The sequence below is a fragment of the Poecilia mexicana genome, unplaced genomic scaffold, assembly GCF_051168715.1.
Source record: "Poecilia mexicana isolate PSO_F unplaced genomic scaffold, ASM5116871v1 scaffold_13, whole genome shotgun sequence".
Classification (NCBI taxonomy): Eukaryota; Metazoa; Chordata; class Actinopteri; order Cyprinodontiformes; family Poeciliidae; genus Poecilia; species Poecilia mexicana.
In genome coordinates, this window is record NW_028263382.1 from 13,840,758 (window position 1) to 13,858,092 (window position 17,335).

Genomic DNA, 17,335 nt, shown 5'->3' on the forward strand with positions numbered 1-17,335 from the left:
ACTCCATGAGTAACCATGGTGGAAAAATAAGCTTTGCTGTTTCTGTGCCGTGTTTCTAAAAATCCAGATAAATGTTTGAATGTAACAAGACTAAGCCTTCAAAGTCCCGTAATGAGTCTGAAAGGATTTTCTTCCATGACTCAGCAGTCATTTCCCCTCCTCTCTTAAAGTAAAAGCTTTTTTTCCTCATGTTGTTTTTCAGTTAAAACTAGAAATCGTGGCTGACCTTTTAAAACTGTTTTCTTGCTAAATTTGTTTCTTAATGGACAGATAATCTGTGAATCACTGGAAGGAGACTTTAAAACTCTGAAAAGTTTTGATTTTAAGTCTACTGACTGAAATTTTTGCTCATTTTTCCTTTCAGAATAGCTCAAACATTTTTACTTTGGTGGGAACGTCACTGTGAACATAAATATCTTTTTTTATCTTAACTACTGCACCGTGGCTCTGAATTTATGTGTGATGTCATTATTCTGCTGGAAGGTGAAACTCACCACAGTCTCAAGGCTTTTATTTCTATAACTCTTTTTCTTCCACTCATTCTTTCCACTTGTCCATCAGCTCTGAGCAGCTTCAGTGTCTCTGCTGAAGAAAATGATTCCCACAGCATGCTGCCACCACCGAAGGTGGTATCTGATATGGGTGACATGAGCAACCACCCAGGGTACCATTTCATCAGGGGGCGGCAAGTAGCTCCTCCTACCTTCTGGTCCTCCGCCACTTTGAAATACATCCTGATATTATATCCCTTACATGACTTATGATAATTTAGAAATGCAAATTCTTAAGAGTTTCTTTCAATAAAAGCTATTTCCTTGGCACTTTTGCATAAAAAGCTTAGAATTAGTATAACTCTTTCAGTTCAGAATCATGCACCACTCCAGTAAAGTGCATTAAGGTTTGTTGTAATGTGATAAAATTTTAAAACGTTTTTTTTTTTTTTTAATTTTGTACTTTTGTAAGGCTCTACATAAGCTGCGAACAGGACTAAGTCGCAAGCATCAGACTATCAGATAAGGTCAATGGAGGATAGCTGGAGCTGTGATTAAACGCAGCAACCAGATTTATGAATGAAGCTGCAAATTTTACACACACACACACACACACACACACACACACACACACGCACACACACACACACACACACACACACACACGCACGCACACACACACACGCATCTCCTTAGTTGACAAGATTTGACAAGCAGCCAAAAATAGAGAGTAGAGCTCAGTGGCCGTCGGCAAAAGTATATTCTATCTGACTTACACACAAAATACTCTCTTACGCACACGCACGCACCTACACTCACGCACACACATCTCTGCAGTCCTTCTGTCACCCCGCCCGTCTCGGGCTTTGGCGGAGTCCATGTGAGTCATCGGCGGACTTTAACTGTGTCTGTTGCTCTGCGCTGCAGCAGAGACACATCAGTCAATGACAGCATAACGCCAAGGCCTCTGCTACACAAACACTGAGATGCCATAACTACAATCAGTTTGTTCAGATTTAAAAGTAAAAACACCGGAACAGTTCCTTGTAAGCTTTCACCAACTCTTTAATATTCTCACCTCTGCATCAAATATAGCAACAGGAGTTCAATTCTCTTTTAACTTTAGCGCTTCTATAAAAAAAAAAAAAACTGCGTTGTAACTCTCACCTTCAAAGAGACATTTAGTTCTAAATATAGTCCTGTTATAATTCATTTCATTATGAGTTGCGACAGGAGAGGTGGCGGCTGTATGAACGAAACTCTTCTCACACCAGAGAGAGCGAGCTAGGCTGGGTTTGGCTGACTCAAGCGAACAACGCGCGTGCGTCGGGGGGTGCCTTTTGTGTAAATGCACTCGCGGGCGCGCACACATAAAAAACACAAATAAGAGAGAGGGGGAGAGAGAGAGTTGCGTATCCAGTGACGCACGAGTCAGGTGACACCTCTAATAGCACGAGGAGCTGTCCGCGGTGCTGAAACCAGACTCCAAGCGCGAGGCAGAGAGATGCTCAACTCACTCACGAGCCTCGACACAAACTAAGAACACAAGGTAGGTCCGGTTGTTATTTAATAACATCACAGCCATCTCTGGTCTACGCTAAATACTCTAAATGTTAATGTTATTCTTAAGTTAAATATGTGCTCATTTATTCTGTTTCATGATAAGAAAATTAATAAATAAAATATTACATTGCGAGCGCTGTTTTCCAACCTGAGGCTCCGCCACACACGCTCGGAGGAGGAGGTTATGTTGTTGTCGCACGCAGGAAGCTGTTCTTCTCGCGGCCCATTTAGATCATTTTATATGCTAATTTTGCGCTCTGTCGACTGAAAGCTGACTATTAAACAAAAAATATGTTTAATTCAAAAAGGGAAAAAAAGGCTTTCCTGTAAGTTTAGTGCGGCAGTGTAAAAAAATCAAAGAATAAAATTAGGAAACGAGTATAACAAAAACTGCTAAAGACTGTTTAAAATAAATAAATTAGTAGTAGTAATAATAATAATAATAAATGTGAAGTTCAGGACACTTTATCTAGAAGATAAAGTGGAAGAGTTGTTTTCATGGTGGATTGAAAACAACTACAACTGGATGTTGGGAGGTTGATCCAGGGTGAAGGAGAGGTTTCATGGGAACATCAGTCTTTACCGGGTTCCCTTGACAACGGCGACGTGACTCCCGGAGAGCAGCAAGTTGACGGTAAATAGGATTTGTACGGGAGCTGAATACCGCCGCTGCTGCTACTGGAAAAGAGGCGACTGCGTCCTAGTATGAGGCTCAAATGACACCAACAGGCGGGTTCTTACGTAAATACAGTGATGCAGAAACATATTATTCACAAAACTATTGTTTTCAGTATAAATTTCTAGATTTATTAAATGGCGAAACAAAATAGTTTGACTAAAAAGTTTCCCATTTAAAAATCAAAATAAAAGATTCAAAAAAAAGAAATGGCTTCAAAGTATATATTAATTTAATTATAATGATAATTTGTTGTAGGGAGAACACCTTTTTCAGTTTTTTCTCATGCAGTCAGTGGAATAAACATTTTTAATCAGCAATAATTAAAAAAGACAACAGACCCCTGCCAGAGCAGTGCACCATGTGAACCTGGCGCTTGCTGTAATGCATAAAGGTCAGTGCTGACATGCGCTTGTTTATCTTCCTCCTGCAGACGTCACCATGCCGTCACTCCTTCAGACCTCACCACACAGGCCGTTCCTCATCTATTTAGCCAGCCCGCTCTTGATCTCCCTCTTCCTCACTTTCACTGGTGTCATCGGGGCCTCGATCCGTGACCACAGGCTACGGGGAAGCGAACCTGACTCACAGGAAGGAGATGTGCTCCAGGCACCTGACACAGATATGCTGAAAGCGTTGGAGTACATTGAAAGTCTCCACCAAAGAGCTCCCCACACTGCAGAGCGTGATATCAGCCATATGGATGACGCTGAGAAGCTGCGTGCCATCCTGAGACTGGCTTCCAACCCCACACCGAGCCAAGACGAGCAGGAAGAGCAGGAGGATGAGAGAAGGAAAGATAAGAGCGAAGAGTTGCTCCAGGCTGTGCTAAGCACTCTAGAGCAGACGAAGAAAGCTGCCAGGCCAGCTCTGCTCCGCCCAGGTCCAGAGGGAATGGACGCGAGTTATCCCAGAATGCCACAGAAAGAAAAAGGTGTCACACCTCACAAGAAGCTGCCTTTGTTGTTTGAGGATGAGGAAGAAGGTGAGGGTGGCGAGGAAGAGGACAGAGAAGGTCCCAGACGTGAGAGTCCCTTCAAACGCACCAAAGAGAACGTGGAAGAGAAGTACACGCCTCAGAACTTGGCCACGCTGCAGTCCGTGTTTGACGAGCTGGACAAGCTGACAGGCGCAAAGATCCTGCAGAAGCGACAAGACAAAGGCGATGACATGGGAGAAGACGAAGCAGAAGAAGACGAAGATGTGTTCAACGTGAGGCATGCAGCATACGATGACGGAGACAGAGATCTCACAGACTGGAGTCCACTGGATGGACAGGATGAAGAGGAGGAAGAAGAGGAGACGGACGGTGACCATGAGGTTGACCGAGGGTTTGATTACACTGATGACAATGACGAAGAAGCTGAAGAGGATGATGAAGATGAAGGCGAAGACAGCTTTGCAGTGAAAAGATCGAGTGATGCGGACGATGTGGCCAACTTGGTGGACTATTACCTCCTGAAGGTGCTTGAAAAAACAGAGGAAGAGGAGCAAAAACGAGAACTAGCCGAGGAAGAGGGCGGGAGGACAGAGAGGAGGCTGCCTCAGAATCAGTACCAAGACAATATCGACCCACGAGTCATCTATCAGCTCCTCACCATTTCCCAAAAGTACCAGATCCCACCCGAAGACCTGATGGACTTGCTCAGACCCGGAAACCGAATGAACCAAGGCAAACTGAGAAAAAGTAATCAGTTACCGCGAGCAGAGAGCAGGTTTTCTTTGAAGAAAGCAACTCCTGCAGCTAAATTCTACAACATACGCCCATCATCTTATGTGAGAAAGACCCCAGAGGAGCTGAGAACAGAGGAGATCCTCAAAATACTGGGCATGGGTGGCGAGGAGGAGCCAGCTCCTGCCAGGAAGCAGAGGCAGCACAAGAGCTCCCTGTCACAACTTCACACTCAGCCTGCCGGGCGTCTGAGGGAATCCGCTCCCACGCAACGGCGCCTTCCCAACACATTCAGAGATGACTACGACGACACGGTGGACGAGGATGAGCTGGCAGCTTATTTAGCAGCTCAGATGCTGGCACGGTATCCCAAACCTGCTTTTAGCAACAACAAGGCCACCCAAAAAAGAGAAGAAGTCAGACAGAGCACGACGGGCTCCTTAGAAAAGGCCATTGAGGAATACTTTGACCTGATGGACACGGAGAAAAGCCCAAAAGAAAAGAGACAGTCAGAAGACGCAGAGAGGGACGGAGAGACACAAAGTCAGAGCGCGGAGAACGAAGCTGTGATGAAAGTGCTGAGTTACCTGAACCCAGAGACAGAAGAAAGTGAAGACAAAACTGCAAAAGGAATATAATCATAGGGGGTTGATACAGATTCATATTTAAATATATATTGTTTAGGTGACGGTGGGGGAGGCGAAAATAAAGTATTTTGAAGAATAAAACACACACAACTTACACTGCTCTGTAGATTTTAAAAAAAGTTCTTATTTATTGGTAAAAATCAGTGTTCAGACTTTCATTTGATGTTTTGCTGAATACAAATTTGTTGCTCGGCGATACATACAGTAAATGTTTCACCAGCCTTAAGTGTTCCACACACACACACACACCAACACACCCCCACACACACACATACACGTACAGAGACAGTCACAGCCAGTGTTCAACTCCTTAGATTCCTGTGTGTTTTTTGTAATTCTTTCTTAATTGTGGTCATATGTGACATTCCTGAGGTTAATAAAGCATTGACTTTATTTTTTCCTTACTGTGTTGTGTTTCTCCATTTACTCACCGACACACAGCACACACACCTGAACAGTAAATCCTTCTAAGAACCCTGAGATGAATAAAAAGGAGTCTTCAGGGTCACACTACTAACACATTTTCACCAACATCCTCATCCTCTCTTGGCTCAGTAGGCAGGTTTGCTCATATATTCCTCCATTGTCTGTGGATGCAGAACAAATGCTTTTGAGATGCAACAATGAAAGCAACATGATATGATGTTGTGGTAAAGGTTATAATACCTCTTGTAGCGTGTCAGCCTGCTCCATAGACACATTCACTGCAAATTTGGACGTTTCTAAAACCTCTCCTCCCATCAGGAATTCATCCAGGATGAAGTAGGCCTTCTCAAAGTTGAAGATGATGTCCAACTCACACACCTAAGGTGACAAATATTTTGGTCTGAGGATCCTCTAGTGGGAGTTTGCGACTTTAACAATCCGGTAATGGAAGCAGGAGCATGAAAGATAAAGTCAGTGTTTCAAAACGAAACAGAAAATATACAGTGAGCTTAAAAAGTGATTTGCCCCTTGGATGTTTTCATTGCTTTTGCAAATAAGTAATTATCTACACGATTTGTCTTTTTTTGACAAAAACTTATTTAATGTCAAAGGGAACACACATTCAAGAAACACAACTTGGTCAAAAGCAACACCTAAATTCCTTAAGTTTGGCTTGATGGCAGCGTTTTAATGATAGAGCTGTTGCCTCATCAGACTCTTGGTCTTCTCAGAGTTCACGTAAAAGGACTTTTCTTTTCTCCACAAGTTTGTAATTTCTTTACTTGAACTCAAGTAATTTAGACAATTTAATCCATTTCTCTTTGTGTTTTGCTGCGGATTAAAATGTGCAGTGTTCCCTTCTGTGTATGAACAAAAATCCTACTGGAAGAATTTTGAACTTCACGAGATTCAAAGCAGAGCTGCAACTTAAGCCTTCCCAGCAGAGTAACTCACAACCCCCTGTGTGAAAGGACAACTTACATTACCAAAGTATTTATCCAGCAGCTCAACATATCGATGCAGCACCTCCAAAGCAAGAAGTTCATTATCCTGCTCCTCCAGACCAGCACAGAAATACAGGCTGGCATATCTGCAATCAGAAACAAGAAAGGACCAAAGCATTCAAAAGGTGCATCGATAGTTGGTGCTAAAAAGATAAAACAATACAAACATAAAGTATCAGGGTTTTGTAGGAGTGTTTTGTCTGTTGAATATAAAGCCAGTAGACATATGTCATGTCGTGTCTTGTGCTGCCACCTTTTGTAAACAATCTTTAGGTCCTTCCAGCGGAGGAAGTTGCAGGTCCGAGGCTGACGGGGCAGCACCAGCATTATCATGTCACGGATCACCTTCTTCCTCTCCCGGTCGGATGTCGGCACGAACCATTTCTGCAGTCGGAGTTTTCCCTGGCGATTGAACAGCAACAGGAAACGCAACTGGAAAAAGGTGCAAGGAGCAGAGGAGGAATCGGAGCAGAGGAGGAATCGGAGCAGAGGAGGAGTTTGGTTTATTGAATGGTGTAAACGTATGCAAGTACACATTAAAAAACTGTTGGATTACTTCTTTAGCCCAAAGGCAGGACATTTGCTTTTGGGACATAAGTTTGATCAAACGCCAGGTTAGAGTTTGTGACCCAGTTTGTTTGGTTCAACCAAAAAAAACAAAAAACATTTTTGGCATGTGCAGTATGTAAAAAAACCAAAGTATGTACCAAACTGTGATTTGTAGCTTTGTGTAAAAGTGCCAAAGTCTATTTTACTATTATTTTATGTCATTTAAAGTCTCACTAATGAGATGCTAGAGACAGTGAAACACTTACCAGAGTTTTCTCTGGGTGTCACAGAGTAACATAACTGACTTTCCTCCACCTGTTGCTGCACTCTGTCAATTACTTGATTGAAAAAACAAGATTGCAGGCTTTTGGCCTGTTTACAACAAACACAGTAAAGTTACTTTAGAAAATCCTGGCTTTTAAACTGGAGCGTTAAAAGGATGACGCAGTTTTAATGCCACAATTGATAAGTTACAGGAAAGTGGATAGATTTATAGCTGTTATTTGTGTTACATAGTTATTCCAGTTATGAGTTATTCTCTCCTTTTTTTATCTCTAAATATAGAGATAAGTACTTGAACCCATTTTTCATGTTGAAGAACATGACCCAGAATGCTGGGTCAAATCCATAACCCGACCCTCTCAATTATATTTGACCCAATAACACAATAATTCAAAGAGGGCTGTTTTTACACAGCTGTGCTTAGAGTGCACTGCTGCATACAGTTTCAATGCGTGTTGAGCATGTTGATGGCTGTTAAAGCTGCCATCAACATGCTCACTTAAAGTCAAACAGTCAGCAGTCTCTCTAGACACGGAAACCACAATCAGACAGCGTTTGCACAACCAGGTAGATAAAGGGAGGATCACCTGGGAAACAGCGCATGTAAATCACCTCTGAGTGCTATGGCACAGTAAATACAAGGCTTGGGTTGTGCAAGGGTAATTAATGAGAGCTTTGCCCCAGGGTGCAGCTGCAGGCTCAGTGCAACACAATAAACCTCAACATGTGGGGAATAGCAATATCTTTACAGCAAACTCTTGATTTTAAAATGACGCTGACATTTGTAAGCTACTGGTTATGCAAATATCTGAGGACTGACGATTATTTAATATTTATTTGCCAGGAGCAAATATTGCACTTCGAAGGAAATAAATGTTTTTTTTTCTGTTTGTTTGTTTGTGCGTTTGTTAGTTTGTTTAAAGTCACATTTAGTAAGGTTTTCCTATGACATGACTTCAATTCATAAATCACAAAGTAACCTCCATCGACATATAGTTTTTACTTCTCAAACAGCAATCAACACAAATTTAAGCTATATGACATACTTATACAAACGAAGAAATAGGAACAAAGTTTCCTGATACTCACCATTTGATAAAACAGCTATAAAGCTACGAAACCGGGCAGACTGACGACGCACCTTGTCCCGATACGTAGCGCTTCTGTACATGCGCACTCAGTGCGTTGAGGAACTGTTTGTCTTTTCATAAATCAAAGGGTGCACACCTTGTCCAGTCACAGCCGCACCCAGCTGCGCTCCAGCAGCTGATTGGCTGCCGGCTGATTGGGTCCGCACCATTTACACACCGGCACACCGAGTGGACGGAGTGTGCGAATCACAGTTAATTACATGCAGGGGATGAAATCTAACGGATAAACTATGTTAATTTTCTGAATGTAATTAAAATCTCCACACATTTCGTTCATGTTGCAACTGTTTTAAAGTGTAATTTTACCAACGTTCTCGACGACGGCAACCAGGAGTGAAGTGGAAGGAGTTTCTATCTATCTATCTATCTATCTATCTATCTATCTATCTATCTATCTATCTATCTATCTATCTATCTATCTATCTATCTATCTATCTATCTATCTATCTATCTATCTATATATCTGTCTGTCTGTCTATCTATAATAAATAAAAACTAATTATTTTAATTACCCCATTCCCCATATTGAGATACACTGTGAGCATATTGTAATTTAAAAAAAAAAAAACGAAAGAAAAAATATGACTGAAGGTGTTTGACTTTGTGAAGCTCTTCTTCCAGCTGAATGAATGCATGTCTTCGTGCTGCCGCTGGGGGGGCCGCTGGAGTTGTGCTTTAGAGAAGCTGTTTATTCGGCGGAGCTACACGTGGGTCTGGTCCAGAGTAAAAGAAGAGGAGAGAAGCCGTCAGACTGAGAAGCTTCCAGAGCAGCAGCATGTCTCTGTACCGCAACTCCGCCTGGTTCCTCAAAGGACTGACCGAGTTCACTAAGTAAGTTACTGACTCAGCTTTGTTCATCAATACCTAGTCTATCTGCGTTTTGGATGTTGGAAATGTGAGCTGCTGCTGCTCAGCTGTGCATCTCGACAGGTAGAAGTCCATTTAGGCTGCTGACGGTTTTCAGATCATGTTGGACTTTTAGCTGCAAATTATATGATGAAGCGTTCAGATGTTGGCTTTAACAAAAAGAAAGGGTCCCCATGTGGTCCAAAAACATAACTTTTGCCATTTAAGATTTCAAATTGTCTATTTTTACGTCTATATATTGTACCAAGAGTCATGTGGTATAGCTAAATATATATAATCGATTGAAGATATGTGATTTACAGAGATTTTTCTTTGACTGTCAGTAAGTTATTATTATAATGGTATTATTATTATTGATGTATGTACTTGCTGTGTTTACTATTTCTTTTCTTCTGTTTATTCATTTGTTTGACTTTTGTTATATAAAATAGTGAGAGGTCAGAGCTGAAGGTCCAGAGTTGGTTTGAAAAATATGTACATTGATATTTTTTAAATAGAACTCTCAAACACTAATTCAGATTTATGAATTCAATGTTTCTATTTGTTCTTTATTCTGACATCTGGAATGTTGGAATGCTTAGTTAAGACACTCATTTGTGAATATCTAAGTTGTTTTAAAATAAACTGGGAAAAACTTTTGCTTCCTGCTCTGTAGCCACTCGTGCTATCATTACCAAACTGTTCTGGTAACACTGAAACGAGTGAGGGTCGCTTTTTTTCAAACTCACGTGAGAACTTGACCTTTGCTTGTTTTTTGATTCAGTTTTCAGCCTTTGAATGCCACAGCATCACTGAACGACATGCTGCGACAATGGAAGCAGACGTTTAAATGTCAGGCTTGCTTGAATCAAACCAAAAATAACAGTGGCTTAGCAGGAGCTATGGAGCTGCAGGGATCACTTATTCAACCACAAACAGGTCCTCTGGGAGCTTTATTAGCACTATTTGATCTATCCTAGCCCCTGGGCGTCTTTCCACGTCAGTGTACAGCATGCCAAGTTGTCTGAAGTGATTCTTTTGTGGTTGTTTCCCTACTTCCCTTTGTTCTGTGTTATCTTTCCTGCCCGGCAACCCGCTCTGACCCTGCGCTAATAGCTCTCTCTGCATGACACCATCGAACAGAGGGGGCATTTAACCTTAGCGCCCTCGGCCCCCGCGTGTCCCCCTTCAGGCGCCATTAACAATGGCTTCAGGGACAATGGGGCTAATTGAGGTTCTTGGTGCCACACATGCTTTTGAACACGCACTTGAACCAGTGCTGTTGTCACCACAGGGGAGTCTCACCCCAAAGCCCCAGGCACACTCTCCTTCATTGTGTCTGTACAGTAACACTATGAAGGGCCTACAGTAAGCGGCCTGGCCTACACTGACCTTTCTGACCTGAAAGCACAGACACATACATGTCTCCTGGGGAGTTAGGCAGAGATATAATATAGATCCTTAAGGCAGTTCTGTCTTACAGAAATTCCACACAGTGATTTGTGATCTGTTGCAGGAATGGCCACCTGTCAGCATCCAAGCGATTTGTGGAGAAGGATCTGGAGGTGTCCGTGGCTGGGCGCTCCTTCATGATAACCGGAGCCAACAGTGGCGTCGGAAAAGCTACTGCCATGGCTATTGCCAAAAGAGGTATTGTACTTGTTGCTTCCCAGCGTCGCAGCAAATCAACTTAGACACGACGAGCACAGCGAAACAGAAAATGCTGATCTGGTTTTAAGAGGAGCGATACTCTAGATCACAGTGGAGGGTGAGCAAGTATCAGTTGTTCTCCTGGGTAGTTTGAGTCATATATTTGTCTTACTTTCATCAGTCTGAACAATATATTTTATGAGCTAAATAAAAAAAAAGAACCCACAGAGGGAAAAACAGAAGAGAAAACATAAAATGAATGTACACCTATGGATGGGATATTAGCTTAAATATCCTAAATTGTGTGTTATGGTGGAGTTTCTAAAAGTCTTGTCATGTAGATGTGATAAACCATTCAGGAGTCAACAGATACGATTCTATCTCGAGTATAAATAATATTTAATTTCAGTGTAATTGCAGCTCAGTAAACCTTCTTAAAAACTAACATTAAAGAAAGTGTAACCCAACACATCAGCATAAAAGTGCTTCAGTAAAAATCTTCAAACTAGCGAAACTAGCTCTTGCGCTGGAATTTAATGTTTTTTAAATAGCGATACTAATATGCATGTGTTTTTCATAATATGTTATTTTGTCGATCGGACTGATCAAAACAAGTCTTTTTAGCATTTACATTGATACTGTTATCAATTAAAGAAAGACTATTGACTCCTGTGGGTTCCTGTTTGTATGCCAGTGTAAAGGTCTGCTCTGTGGATTTTGCCCAGATGGCTCTCCACAGCTGAAACACTAGGTAGTAAAATAAACATACAACGTTCCAAACAAAGCGCTACATTTATGAAGAAGGACAAATTTGTTTTTCTCTAAATGTCACAGATAAATTAAGTTAAAGTTCACTGAAATATCTTACGAGCCACATTCTCAATGAGCCTGGAAACATGCTACATATGTTAGCTTAACACTTCAGCAAACTCCGCCACATGAAAACATTGCTAGTAGGAGTAAAACATGAGTTTACTGAAGTGTGTTGAGTTAGATAATTATTTAAAACACATCAGGTTGCGTTGTTGAAACTCTTGTTGGGACCAACTATATGTTGCAGGTGAGTCTCTGTAGCGTCAACCAAATAATGGAGCAAGTTCTCACTACTTTTTGTTTTTGGACAACTTTGATGATCAATGTGACGTCAAATGAAGGCTTTGCATTCATAAAACACTGACAAACTAGTCAAAGAGACACCCTAACCCTAAACATTCGAAGCTTAAAGCTTCCAGACTGTTGGGCTTCAGTAAAATTAATATCTGCAGGAAGGCATCAAGTAAGAACGTGTTCTTGTACGTTACCCATAAGTTCTGAGATTTTATTGTGTGCACTGTCTCAGCTGTTCCAGAAATTGATTTCTGTTGAGTCAGTTCAGGTTCAAGTTTATTTATGTAGCGTGTTTACAAGAAATTGCTGAGTCAGCCAACGTTCTGTTCCATTTCTTCTTCTTTTTCGCTCCATGTGAAATCATAAAGCAGAAAAGGAAATACACTGCAACTCAAAGATCAAAATACTCAAGTGATTTGTGGTCAGGCTGACTCGAAGACAGACTTGGTTTGCTTCTGTTTGCTACTGTCTTTATAGTGTCAGTAGCTTACTTAATACCACATTTTTTCACTTTTGAGTACATTTTTTATGTGCTTAGTTTATTTTCATGGGTATACAATATTAGGTATCGCTATTTCATTGTTCTTGTGGCATTTGCACTGTTAGTTTGTTAGCATTTCTCTCCTCTCATTGCTAATTTTGGATGCATATAGACTCAGGAATGTGATCTTTGTCACAGGTGGGACGATCCACATGGTGTGCAGGAACAAGGATAAGGCTGAGGAGGCCAGGGCGGATATCGTCAAGGAGACGGGAAACAAAGTAAAGTGTTACTCGCCTCTCTATCCATCAAAACAATGCCACAGATCAATTGCTAGAATAATATTTTCCCAAATGGCTGACTTTGTTGCAGGAGATCTATGTCCACATCCTGGACTTGTCTGAGACAAAGAAGGTGTGGGAGTTTGCCGAGGGCTTCAAGAGGAAGTTCAAGGCTCTCAATGTGCTGGTAATACAACTTCACAATGTCACATCTCTCCTTTTATTCCCAGCAAATGACAACCTTATTCATTTCAATCTACTCAGATTAATAATGCAGGTTCCATCATGAGTCAGCGGGATGTGAACGCCGAAGGACTGGAGAAGAGCTTCGCTGTCAACGTCCTCGGTAAGTCAAAGGCAGAGTATGAGGCGCGGGGGAAAATGTTGAGTTTGGGATAGTTATGGAACATTCTGTTAACTTCCAGCGGGGAAATTGTTGAGTTTGGGATAGTTATGGAACATTCTGTTAACTTCCAGCGGTGTACATTTTGACCAAGAGTCTGATTCCCCTCCTGGAGAAGAGCACAGATCCCAGAGTGGTGAGTTTGACCAGAAGTTTAATGATGCAGATATTTTTTGTAAAAAAAAAAAAAAAAAAAGAAAATGCAGCAACATCTGTTTATTTTATTTATTTATTTTTGCTAGAAAAAATTTTCAATACTTGACACACCACAAAGTGAATAATCAAAAATCTGAATATTAAAGTTTGCAGCTGAGCTCACTTGAACATGAGCTTTTAGCCTTTCTCTCTGTTCCTGTGTGTGCAGATCACAGTGTCATCGGGTGGGATGCTGGTGCAGAAGCTCAGGATAGGAAACCTGCAGTCTGAGAGAGGCCGCTTTGACGGAACCATGGTCTACGCCCAGCACAAAGTAAGAGCTGAGCGCTAAAACCTTTTTAAAGAAGGATCTGAAGTTTATGGAATAGAGATTCATTTCATTGCGCCATAATGGGTAAATTTCCTTGCAACAGCAGCACAGAGACAGACGATCAAAGCAAGTAGGTTCACTTAAACATACAATATAAACATATAAAAAAAAGGATGAAGAATTAAAATAGTGTGCTGTAAAGGTCAAAATTTAAAAAAATTATTATGCAGTTCTAGTATTCCGGTCCAAGATTTTTAAATCAATCTATTCTACTGAATAGGTTGATTTCTACCTATTCGGTAGAATAGGTTGATTTAAAAATGTTCGAAATGTGCAGTAGAAGATTTACAATGAGTGACAATAAAAACTGTGCAACAGCAAAGATGTGCAGATGCCAACAGGAATGGTACTCAGAATCAGTCCAAACTATGCAAAAACCTTAACAGTTTTTGAGTTAGTTGGGAGTTTGTTGGTTATAAAGCCTAACAGCTACTGGAAGGAAGGGTCTATGATAAAGCTCCTTTGTGCATCCAGGATGCAGCAGTCTGTCACTGTAGGAGCTCTCGGTTTCAGCAGCAGCTTCATGCAGCCAGGGAGACACTCTCCATCAGTGATGTTATTTCAGCCACAGTCCACCTGCACCTTCCTGATTAGCTTCTCTAAATGCTTCCTCTGATGTAGAGTTAGCCTTTCATTCTTTGTCCTTCTTGAGCTTTGGAAACTTCTGACAAGTGTGTGATCAGCGAGGTAAATTGATCTGGGTTGTGGTAACCAGCATGGTTCGTTACTTTAACAAACACGCAAACGTGTTTGTCTTCCAGAGGCAGCAGGTGGTGATGACGGAGCAGCTGGCAAAGACTCACGCTAACATCCACTTCTCCGTCATGCATCCTGGCTGGGTGAACACTCCAGGTTAACTCGCCCACTGAGAACCTTGAGCGTCCATGTTCCACGTGTGCATTGACAATCAATCACCATTGCCATCTGTGTGTGTTCTGTATTTGTATCTGTCTGTTGCAGCGGTGGCCAATGCTATGCCGGACTTCCATCGCTCCATGAAGGATAGCCTCCGGACTCCGGATCAGGGGGCCGACACAGTAGTGTGGCTCGCCATCTCCGAGGCTGCCACCACAAACCCGAGTGGACGCTTCTATCAGGGTATGTTGCCATAGTTACATGTATGCAGGCCTGTTTCTTTAAAGGTCTTTACAAAAGCCTTCAGAAGAACTAAATTAATTCCCGAGGACAAACAAAAAGCTGTTTGAAGGATGAAAAGAGTAGATCAGTCTGGGAAAAGTGTTTGTCGCTTGTGTTGGTGGGATGGTGTGTATAGTGTGTGTAGTTGTGTGCAGGTTTGGCATGAGTCCACTGCAGCTGGAGTGGGCTGGTTTTGGTGCCAGATACTGCCAGAGAGTACAGTGCCTCTATGATCGTGAACAAACGCACCTTCACAATGCCCCCATTGGTTCTCTGAGAGCTTTTGGCCTAATAGGAAACACACTTCAGCTCTGACAAAAACATGGTGCACTCATGTTTCTATAAGATCTGTAATGAGGTCATTATTTCCAGTGGTAGTTGAGTTCGAGTTGAAAGATATTCATTATTTCATACCAAACAACAGCAACACTTAGCTGAAGGGGACAGGACTATTTGGATTTATTTGTATGGCACAAAGTGATACAAATAGCCTTTTTCCACTGGCTCCAAGTGCTGTTTTTCCAACCAATTACCTGCTTTTTTGGCCTCATCATGGCATCAGGTACTACCTTGGTGGATGGTCTATAAAGCCCTGAATGTATCAAGGTCTTTATAAGAAGCCATTTAGCTCCTTATAGACCATCCAACAAGATTTTACACTCCATCTTTTGACAAACAAGATGCCAATGCAGTGATTTGAGGATTAGTGTATTTGGATCCATTTTCCAAGATGCTGGCAGCAGCATTTTAGATGAGCCGACACCATTAAAATGATCAAACCTCCCTACTGACAAAATGTTTTCTATGCTCTTATTTTTTTTTAAGAAACTCTCTATGTAGGCAGTGCTTCTTAAGATAATATTTCTAGATTTTGTTTCATGGTCTCAGCCTGAGAACAGCTAGGTTGCTTTGCTAACCCTGTGGTTTTAAGGCACTTGTGTATAAACAATTCAGCTTCTTCTCATTTTTCCTTGTCCGGTTCAGTTAGTCGTAGCAAGGACGACAGTTTTAGAACTGGACACAGTGATGATCAGATCAAGAGAAATCAGTCGGAACCACATCAGTAATGATCAGACAGATCCAGACTATGGTTTTTGTCATGATGTTTGTTCTGTACACTAGAACACCAGAGCTTTTTTCCTTCTGTCTTTTATATTCATGAAAGTTAAAATCACTCAGTAGAAGAATGCGGTCATAATTGACATAGTCTTAATTCAGTAAATTAGAATATTATTGAAAAGTTTGTTTCAGTAACTTTCCCAAGTATACCACAAATTTCCACACAGATTGATCAGTCTAAGCCTTCATTCATATTATTATGACATAAAAAAAGGGGGTAGGATAAAATAAGTGGGGGGGGGGTTTTCTGCCTACATCCTTTTCGGGTATCTGAATAAACATCGTGGTATTTGAAGAAAAAACTAAATGTGATTTTTTTTATATATATATTTTATATATATATATATATATATATATATATATATATATACATACATATAAAACAAACACCTGGCTCGCACATAGAGTCAATGCTGTTTGTGTGTGTGCCCAGACCGAAAGGTGGTGCCCACCCACTTGCCCCTGGCCTGGACCCACAGCTCCCCCCTGGAGGAGCAGAAGCTCGTGGCGCTCCTGGAGGATCTGGCCAAGACGTTTCAGCCCCACTGAGCCAGAACCACCCCAGAGAGAAACAGCAGCACTAACACCATCAGCTCCTATTGGTCGAGGCTGGACAGGAAGTACATCTACTTTACCCAAAAGCACCTCTGTTGGTATCACTTGATGTGGGATATAAAAATAAGAGATGCTTAAAGTGCTAAGGAGCGTTTTGGAAACCCAGCCTAACAGTAGCAGACTGAATTTAGAAATAACCGAGGGATTGCAGATTGGCAACGCTTTGTAACTATTTGTAAGCTTAGCTTTTTTTTTCCCAGGACTTTATATTTTATAGTGCAGGAATGTTTGACGGTGATGCTGCTTTCACATCTGCAGCTGAGAGCAATGATTGAAGCCCAAACGCACGACTGTAACTGTGACTTTATTAACGCCAACCAGATGGGAATCTGATGTGGCCAAAGTCACGTTTATGTTTTCGCTCACCAGCCTTGGGTTCAGCGTCACGCTGGCGTTTCTGACTCACGCACATGTCCAGTGATGTGCATCTTAACACCCCTGTAAGTAACCCGTGTGTGTGCCGTGTTGTATTGTGGAGCTACTGTACAGTGCACGGTGAACCCAGGCTGGAGGCGAAGCGTTCTCTCGAACAGCGCAGCATCGCTCGACATGAGCAGCATATTTACAAATCTGTGACTTGATGTCGGCACCTTTGAAAAACCTTTTTACCCTTCCTGTAACTTTCCTGTTAACTCATGCATCAATAAAACAAACTTACAAAACGTTTTGTGTGTTGCTGTTTGATTGGATTTTTCCTAATAATAAAAAA

The 17,335-nt window shown here is 41.6% G+C and overlaps 3 protein-coding genes across 3 annotated transcripts; 2 read left to right on the forward strand and 1 right to left on the reverse strand.

The window, feature by feature from the left end:
* The first annotated feature begins 436 nt into the window (after positions 1 to 436).
* On the forward strand, positions 437 to 5,449 carry scg2a (secretogranin II a). The gene is made up of 2 exons (XM_014991759.2): positions 437 to 2,040; positions 3,164 to 5,449. The coding sequence occupies exon 2, from the start codon at positions 3,172 to 3,174 to the stop codon at positions 5,038 to 5,040; it is 1,869 nt and encodes a 622-aa protein (XP_014847245.2). The 5' UTR covers positions 437 to 2,040; positions 3,164 to 3,171; the 3' UTR covers positions 5,041 to 5,449.
* On the reverse strand, positions 5,154 to 8,572 carry ap1s3a (adaptor related protein complex 1 subunit sigma 3a). Its single transcript, XM_014991760.2, has 5 exons — positions 8,400 to 8,572; positions 6,733 to 6,911; positions 6,457 to 6,565; positions 5,716 to 5,853; positions 5,154 to 5,636 (listed from the first exon to the last, which is right to left on the reverse strand). Exons 1-5 carry the CDS (start codon positions 8,400 to 8,402, stop codon positions 5,601 to 5,603), a joined length of 465 nt encoding a protein of 154 aa, XP_014847246.1. The 5' UTR covers positions 8,403 to 8,572; the 3' UTR covers positions 5,154 to 5,600.
* A 75-nt stretch (positions 8,573 to 8,647) lies between these two features.
* dhrs12la (dehydrogenase/reductase 12-like a) lies at positions 8,648 to 17,288 on the forward strand. Its single transcript, XM_014991757.2, has 10 exons — positions 8,648 to 9,292; positions 10,824 to 10,957; positions 12,744 to 12,826; positions 12,918 to 13,013; positions 13,091 to 13,172; positions 13,304 to 13,365; positions 13,594 to 13,698; positions 14,517 to 14,607; positions 14,716 to 14,853; positions 16,445 to 17,288. The coding sequence occupies exons 1-10, from the start codon at positions 9,237 to 9,239 to the stop codon at positions 16,558 to 16,560; spliced, it is 963 nt and encodes a 320-aa protein (XP_014847243.1). The 5' UTR covers positions 8,648 to 9,236; the 3' UTR covers positions 16,561 to 17,288.
* Positions 17,289 to 17,335: the final 47 nt, after the last annotated feature.